Source organism: Silurus aristotelis (genome assembly GCF_946808225.1).
Source record: "Silurus aristotelis genome assembly, chromosome: 28".
Classification (NCBI taxonomy): Eukaryota; Metazoa; Chordata; class Actinopteri; order Siluriformes; family Siluridae; genus Silurus; species Silurus aristotelis.
Window position 1 is genome coordinate 4,654,577 of NC_139601.1, and position 8,858 is coordinate 4,663,434.

Below are 8,858 nucleotides of genomic sequence, written 5' to 3' on the forward strand. Positions count from 1 at the left end.
ATCAATGCATAATTAAAAATTTAAAAAAGACATTAACTAAATTATGCTTGTGTTTACTGTCCAAAAGGAATTTTTTATTTTATATATATATATATATATATATACACTTTACTTTTTCCCAGAAATTTTTCCGCGAAAATGCACATCACTACCCTGTCGTAAGAAAAGTATGGATCGAATAGTCTGAGATACTCAGTAAAATAGTAACCGAGCTCATGAAGAGACCAATGAGTGTTGAGTGGGGAATCATAAATCAGGTGACCAGAAACGCCATTAAAAGAAGGGGAGATTGAGGCCCGAATCTCCTCTTCGTTTCAGGACGTTTCCCGCCAGGTGTTTACGAATCATAAATCAGGTGACCGGAAACGCCTTTTTTTCACTGGATGAATTCTCGGACTAAACCATTTTTGGGAGGGGTGAAGAGCACGGGTTTGCAAAACCTCGTTTGTCAAATTGCATATTTTTTGTGGTTTTCCTTAAAATCTCGGGCATTCAACTAATATAAATATGCGGATTATTTACAGAACGGGTGCGATATAATATAACAGGGGCATTTGGGAGGGGAGGCTTATGATTGTCATCACCTTCCATCCGGGCGGGGGCGGGTCTAAAATAAAACCGGAAGTTGGACTGTAGATAAATAAAGAAGAGTCCGTTCTAGTGGTCGTGTGAAGCGCGAACAGGGCAAGGACAAGATTTTCTCAAGCACTTTAAAGTGCGAATAAACATAATTAAAGAATCTTCACTTTTCCCTTTCACCAGTCGGGAAGTGTCTCGTGTGGAGGAGCAGCACGCGCACTATAACAGGCAAGTGGCTTTTATATTTAAACAGGTGAAACATCTGTATGGATGATCTCAACATCTGGGCGCGAATAACATCATTATTATCGAATTCAGAGGAAAGAAACCGGATTCGGACCGTATTAAAGTCAGAAAGGTGGAAATAGGACATAATAATCACCTACTGTAGTTGCCTTTAGTAGTGGAAATTACTTGCATGCATTACCCTTTACTCTGTTCTGAATTGTACGTGTAACACTTTAAAGCAGGTATATAAACTTTTGACTTTTTTAACTTTCATATTATTATGTGGTAATCAAACAAAGGTCACCACCAGCAGGGGCTTCAGTGAACTTTGGAAAACTTTTGGGGCAAGGGCCTTGCTCAAGGGCCCAACAGTGGCAGCTTGGCAGGGCTGGACCCTCCACCCTCTGATCAGTAACCCAGAGCCTTTACTGTTTAATGTAAAGTTGTCATTCTTGTTATTGTGGTTGCCTTTAATAGCGTAGACAATAATTACACAATAAGTACACATTAATTACCTCTTATCGTGGTTGAATTTAGTATTGCAAATTACTTGCATACTTCAAATATTAGTTTGTAATTTATATTTGTTTAAATGACGTACTGGGGAACCCTCTCAAAAAATACACAAAGTCTCTACTTCTGAGCCGGAAAGTTGTCAGTCTCAAAACTCTCTTAATACAAAATCTAACACAATCTGCTCAGATCATAAAATAGCTCCTGATTAAGCAATGTGAAATTTAACACCAATCAGGAGACGGGTGTTAAATTTGGTTGAACAACAATGAGGAGACAGGAGCAATCAGATGACGTTTCATAGCACAGACACAGACAACCCAATCACAACAGAGAAATAACAGAACAACCATAGGATTGTAAAATGTATCGAACATATATTTATATATTGTATTTATCTAATATACAGTTTTACCAAACCTACATGCACACAAACCAAATGTAATAACCTAAAATCTTAATCAAGATACAAGCTATCTAAATAATCTACCTAGGGCATGTTCTTACTGAGGATTTGCCTCTAAATTGCATGTTAGGCAACAGTGTTGTGATCTTGAAACAATCAAAATGTTAACATCAAGAGAGAATTTTGTGAGAGAAGATCCCGGCCTTCGAAACCTCTATGGCCCTGATCCTACCTGATCTTTACTTCCAGGTCATCAGTCCGTACAGTAGTAGATGTAAGACTACTCTTTGTTCTTTTCACTTTATCTTATGTCAAATAATTTCACTTTCATCATTGCAGGTTAATTGTATAAGAAGATCAACATGATCGTTACAGTGACGGGCCTCCTCTTCCTCCTGGGTAGGTCTCTGTTTATATACCATATTACACATGCATTACCACAGTGTCACGGTCAGCATAAAAGCCTTGCTGGTTAATTTCCAATTAAAGATATGCTGATTTTAAAAAGTATATTTCTTAAGTCTATTGCATTTAATGCTTGGTAGGTCAAATTTACAAGAACAATATGTACACCATTGATTTTTTTTTTACTTTGGATGTGCTTTTCTCTCCGTTTCATTAGTTTGTCACCTGTCAGTGGTGCAGCCCGATACATCCTCCGATATAGCAGCCATTGTGAAAGCACCTCTAATTCTCCAATGCAGCTGCTCTGGGAAAGTGGTTAAATGGACCACCTATTACTTTTACTCCACTGAAACACCCATTGTCGAGTGTAATAGTGGGATGTGTCAGATTGAAAAGGATTTTCAGGACCGATTTACCTTCTTGGATGACACCAGCGCTGGAAATTTCTCCATGACCATCAATTCAACTGTCTACAATGACGTTGGCTACTACAAGTGCACTTGTGATGGAAAATCAGTTAGTGAACTACAACTAAAAGTATATGGTAAGATTATAACAAGTTGCCTACAATCTAGTTTGTATCAGGTCTTGGTTTTTACACCTAAAGAAAGAAATAGTTACTATATTATAATAAAATTTTTTGTGTTAGACCCTGTGGTTGTGGAGGTTTTCGAGGGGGATAACACCACACTTCCATGCTATTGCAACACTCGGCGTGATGCCCAGGACGTACAGTGGATGAAAGATGGGGGAAAGTTGCCGGTGTACAATTTTTCCATTGCCGGTGAAGCTGCAGCAGGCAGAATAACCATGTCAAAAGAAGGCTTTCAATCTGGCGATCTCTCGCTGCGAATCGGATCCGTTCGCCACTCCGATGCGTCGCTTTACTTGTGCCTTATTCACCAGGGATCTCGTGAAGGAGACCCGCGTGCCGTTCTGCTAAAGGTGAAAGGTAAGTTTACCCTTGAATCCGGTAGGTTTTAAGTAGATGAAGTTAATGTTCAGGTGCTTCTAGAGAAATAAGTAATCCCAGTCTATAGACATTCCAGTTCAAAATAATTTGTATTACGATATTTAGATTTTATATTATTCTAATATTTTTCTTTTTTTTCCTTAGAACGTCCATTGGCACAAACCCCACCCACACCCCCCAGCTGTATTACCCCAAACTCCCTAATAGCAATAATTGTAGTACTAGGATTGCTCCTTTTCCTCCTCTTCATCAGCATTGTGATTTACTGCGTGAGAAGCCACAAAGAGCCTCAACAAATGGCAACCAACAATGAAGGTGCTCCTGTTCAGGAAGAAACCCCAATGATGCCAAAGATTTCTTCAACACGGATGATCCAAGACTAGTCGTTTTAGTTGCAGTGGCAGAATATGTATTAAATGATTCCCCAGAATCAATTCCCTTCGTTACATAGTGAGTTCTCTCAGAAACACTCAGTTGCACTTCAGCTTGAAGAGGTGTAAGTTGACACTGGGGTTTCTAACTAATCGGAGAGCCAAAAGACATGTTGCCTAGGTCAGAGGAACTGCCGTACGCCCTTCAGTGTAATGACTGGAGGTCCCTTTATCTTCTAATCAAGTGTCCATTCCCTATTTATACTTTTGCACTTTTTTTCTCCGGGAAAACGAATGACACAGAAAACACGGTCATTTCAAGTAAACGTTGATGCATCTGCTGTAGAATAAACTGAAAGGAGACACCACTGAATGCCTACGTTTTAAATGTACTGCATGCAACTGTTGTCAATGTCTTGGGGTTTACAATGTCTTGTAAAATTGAAGGTTAAGTTTGTTTGTTATTTTTGTGTATATTATCTGATGTCACTTTTTACCTTTTAATAGTAATATTTTATAATACAAATATTTTGGAATAAACACTTGTTATACTGTTTATATTTTTGACAATATTCCATAATTATACTTGTTTAATGTGCTTGTGCAGTCCAGTAATGATAGCTATATAATATACACCTTTTAGACAGACATTTATATTTATAAATATATTCCCTATGTATTAGAGCAACATTTCTGCTTCTCTCTCACATTTTTTGCTATACCTGCATCTCTAATAAACTTATTTTTAAACTCTAATTTTTAATCCTGTCCATCCTCATCACTCCCAATGCAAATCTTAGCATCCTAAACTCATATCATTGCCACGTATAGCTGTCAGTGCTACAGCCTCTCAACCATACATCTTACAAACATCTGCCTCACTTCTCCACCCACTCCACCCTGCCTGCACTCTTTTCTTCACTTCTCTAACACACTCAAATACTTTGCACACTTGACCCCAGGTACCTACTTGTAAACTCCTCCATCTTCACCACCACTCCACTGCCCTCCCTCTTATTCACACACACATGTACTCTGTCTTACTTCTGACTTTCATTCCCCTTCTTGTCAGGTTCATGCCTTGACAGAAATTAAAAAGTAGAAGTCAATCACTATAGTATTAATTATGTGCCTGAACATGTTTGGAGGAACAAACAACCAATATGTTTTTTTTTTCGTTACCTAGTGACTTGTAAGTGAATCAAATCATTCGACTCAACGAATCTTAAGGAAACAATTGCTAAATGAGTATCATCATTAAAATTAGAAGCACATACCTGCATTCATGGCATCGTCCCAGTCATTCAGAAGCATAAAGCAACGCCATCTCACGTTGACAAAAGATTTGACTCAAGGAACCGACTCATCCAGAAAACGACACATTAGTTTCTACAGCCTGTTTATAGTTTAAGAATGTTTTACTGTTAACAGCAGAAGTAATAATCCGGAGGTCCAGTGGTGGCTCCAGCGGTTATGGCGCTGGGTTGCCGATCGGAAGGTCTGGGGTTTAAGCCCCGGTATCGCCAAGCTGCCACTCTTGGGCCCTTGAGCAAGGCCCTTAACCCTCTATGCTCCGGGGGTCCCTTACGAGGGAAATATCAAGGTCCGTGACGTCGGAGTGACGTGGGGCCGCCTTCCCGTGGGCTCACCACCTGCAGGAGGGACCGTAAGGGACGGTGCTGTGAGGATTGGGCAGCAGTCGAAGGCGGGGGCCTGCTTAGACTGCTGCCCCCGCGACCCGAATTACGGATAAGCGGGAGAAAATCAATGAATGACTATCGTAACGCTAAAAGCTTGTAAAGTTTTAGTATTTTATCAATTACAGCCGTTAATTAATTATTCAGCACTAAAACATGAGCATTGTTGTTTTATTAGGGTTTATCGCTTACCAGTTTGTTGGATCTTAAATACCCTGGCTGTCTCTCTTTTTCTTCTCATTGTCCACATCATTAATTAAGAGGACATATTTGGACCAATTAAAAGCGTCGTAAAAATCACGTGACCTCTTGTGGTCAGTGCTGGATTCACAGAAGGCATATTTAAATAAAATTAAATAAATTAACTTTTGCTCTCAAATTTAGGTAATTCTTCATTTCTGTAGCAAAGTCTAAACAGTCTAATACTGGTGTAACACTGACTGAAAATTAAATTCTAACAGTCCAATAGAAATGAAGCATGCAGGTACCAACAAAACTCATCTTTGCAAAATGAAGTGTTTTTTGTAAAGGTTTGTTTGGAATTATTTTAGTGAGCAAAATAGAGCAAAAATAAAAGGCAATGTAGAGTCTAAAAAATGTCTTAACAGTAACCTCTTTACTAATCTGTTGTATACCGGCAATTACATTTGTAATCACAGATTTTTTTAAAAGAGAATTTCATGTGATTTAACCTTATGGAGTGATAAATGTCACAATATCTTGATTTTTGTGATTATTCTCATCTGTGCTCTTTGGCTTATGTCTTATGGCTGGCAGGGCAAAAGTCATTAATCCTGTGAGAAGATCCAAATCAGCTCATGCACGCACACACACACACACACACACCGATCAACACCATTAAAGTCAAAACAGTATAAAAAGGTATATTGAGCTCTGGAGCACATCTCTTCCTTTGTCTGGATTAAATGTGTAAAATGCTTTTTTTAATCATGGGGTACAGCACGTGTGTAGAGTAGATCATCATTTGAACAACTGCAGTGTCTTTTTATAACAACCTAAACGATAAGGTAGGTCTTACTCAAGAAAAATAAAAATACGTTCAACTGAATGCTGAAACACTTAATTGCAGTAAATAAACCAGAAAAATGATCCAAGCAGAGACTGAACAAATGTGCAAAATGTACTTCACAGATCCCATGCTTGGGTACCTACATTAATTTAGGTGGGGGAGAAAAAAAAAAAAAAAAAAAAAAGCAAGTTGGTATTTCAATTACTGTAAGAACCTTTAGTCTACTTTTCTTTAATATTGCCAAAACTACCTACAGTCACCATGTCAAAAGAGCAATATATGGGTATGAAATGGAAAGGTCAACCCTCCTACAACAAAAATCAGACAAGGTTAATAAGAAATATCTTTATTTTTAACAAGTTACCCCTGTTGGGTCAATTACGTACAAATCATTGTCGAACTGATGTCACAGTTTTTTCTGAATGCAACTTAAACCAGCATCTTGGCCTGAAAGCTCCACGATGGCCCTAAAACCAAGAAAAGACATTAAAACTCAAATCCAAACATTATTAGCCAGAACACTCATCAATTCAGTGCATCAGAAATCTTTTGGCTTAAAGTCACAGGCAGTCAACATGGTCGATATGCCGGGGAAAAAAAATGGTCATCATGAACACACAATCATGAACGGGTCTCAAATCAATCACTGCCAATCGTAAACAAGTACCTTGTGCATTCCAGACGAGGAGCGTCCATGAACCCATTCCAGATACTTCATGATGTGGTCTCCTGAATCCAAGAGTAGAAAAGTCTTTTTAAAGACAATGGCTGCATGCAAATTTTCTAACCACATGTTCTACATGGTGCATCAGATATTTTGGCTTAATTATAGAAAAGTCAACAGTGTCGGTCTGCTGGGGAAAAAAGTGTAGTCATCCTTTACGCCATTACAGTCTAATGCCGGACTGCAGACATACAAAAACTCACCTCTTACACCCTCGAAAGAAGAACCGTGTTGGGAACACAATGAGCCCCACAATCTATAAGTAATAAAAGAAATAAGAAAGTAGTGTTAAAAAGGGAAGTCAGTCACAGGAAAAAGTTGTACATACAAAAAAATGGCTCAGACACTTTGGCTTAATTTTCAAAAGAGGTCAACAGAATCGATCTGCTGGGGAAAAAAGTTTAGTCATCATTTACACCATGTAACAACAATCAGATTGGTTCAGAAGGAAGGCAAGAGAAACGTACCAGTTTTACATCGGTAGAAAGAAAACCAAGACCAGGAACCTTTTGAGCATCTGCAGGGCCCCTGGTTCTGGAAGAGGTAAAAGTGAAAGTCCTTCACAACTTAATCTCTCTAAGGGCAGTTTAAAGGTATGCACTGTGACAGCGGCTCAGACACTTTGGCTTAAATTTTAAAAGGGTCAACAGAGTCGATCTGCTGGGGAAAAAAGTTTAGTCATCAGAGACATGTTTCATGAAAACCCAAAGGCATGAGGTCAGGAAAAACATCTCACCAGGACACATTCCATATGACCGTCATGGTGCAGAGCAGCTGACTATCATTCACGATTAGCTGTGCAAATTTGGTACCTATTTCACCTCTCCACTGCTGGATGATCTAACCTGAAACAAAAGTTTTTTAATGCGCGTTTTAGTGACCACAATTAAAATCAAAACGATCACAGTATCGTAAACATTTTTTTGATAAAATAACGTTGCTGATAACCAAAACCATTTATTAAATTATGTTGATTTTTTTTTCTGCCTGTTCTTTTTATTCTAAAGCAAAGCCTTTTTCATGGTACCATTTTATATACACTAATAAACAACTGAGGACATGAACTATTAATATAGTTTTAATTACAAAATAATATGATGTTATAGATTACTAGTATCAACTAAGACAAGTAATTATAAATGGGAAATATACTTAATTTCCAACTGCTAAATATATGACGTTTTACCTGCTGGATTGTTATTGAGAGCAAAGGCGCATTGGCGCCCCCCACCGGGCAAAATGCAACATGAGGGGCAATGAGCCCAAACCCCAACAACCACGTGACCCGGAGAAGGAAGTGGTTTGTGCAGCATGGTCATTTCCGGGAAGTAAGCAGGGATCCACGTGGTGTCTTAATAAAAAAAAAAAAAGTAGGAAAATATTCAATATACACCAATTTCAATCAATTTAAAAACACTTCATGCAAAAAAATAAAATCAAACATTGCATTAGAGTAACATCTATTGGGAAACAAATGTAATTTAAAGATTTTATGAGAAAATTCAAAACATTTTTAAATTGATCTCTAATTTGTTAGAAATCTACCCTTTTCCAAACACATACAGAAATTTATATATTTCCAATTAATAAACCAAGCAAATATGAAATATGAACATGTGTAACAGGTCTAATCCTTGAACGTGTTCCCCAAGCACTCTTCCTTTTCAAGTACACTTCAAACTATCAAAAACACATGCCACTCAAAAATCTGCACCATTATTGAGTAATTTCAATAATTTTTAACCAGTTACAGGGAATAGAAAATAAACATCTCTAAAGAACTACACACGCTCCTACCTCTGTACTGCAGACCGACTGGGGGCGAACACGTGTGTCCGATGGTTTTAAGTAAGCACTGCGCATGCGTCGTAGCAACGAGTCTTGCGCATGCGCATACCCGTGACGCCCCGTTTCCGCTATTTTCGACTGAAT

At 38.3% G+C, this 8,858-nt stretch overlaps 1 protein-coding gene and 1 long non-coding RNA gene across 3 annotated transcripts; one reads left to right on the top strand and one right to left on the bottom strand.

The window, feature by feature from the left end:
* The first annotated feature begins 620 nt into the window (after positions 1 to 620).
* On the top strand, positions 621 to 4,033 carry LOC310721989 (polymeric immunoglobulin receptor-like). Of its 2 annotated transcripts, XR_014532247.1 has the most exons (6): positions 621 to 807; positions 2,066 to 2,125; positions 2,349 to 2,675; positions 2,781 to 3,083; positions 3,249 to 3,685; positions 3,779 to 4,033. XR_014532247.1 is itself a non-coding variant. In XM_083534273.1 (5 exons), exons 2-5 carry the CDS (start codon positions 2,089 to 2,091, stop codon positions 3,485 to 3,487), a joined length of 906 nt encoding a protein of 301 aa, XP_083390399.1. In that variant the 5' UTR covers positions 621 to 807; positions 2,066 to 2,088; the 3' UTR covers positions 3,488 to 4,033. The 2 variants fall into 2 exon arrangements, 1 of the variants encoding a protein (XP_083390399.1); XM_083534273.1 differs by having other exon boundaries at positions 3,249 to 4,033.
* Positions 4,034 to 6,534: 2,501 nt separating this feature from the next.
* Positions 6,535 to 8,857, bottom strand: LOC310722030. Its single transcript, XR_014532254.1, has 7 exons — positions 8,724 to 8,857; positions 8,113 to 8,277; positions 7,663 to 7,771; positions 7,394 to 7,460; positions 7,130 to 7,182; positions 6,870 to 6,931; positions 6,535 to 6,669 (listed from the first exon to the last, which is right to left on the bottom strand). It is a non-coding gene; the product is annotated as an uncharacterized lncRNA (long non-coding RNA).
* Position 8,858: the final 1 nt, after the last annotated feature.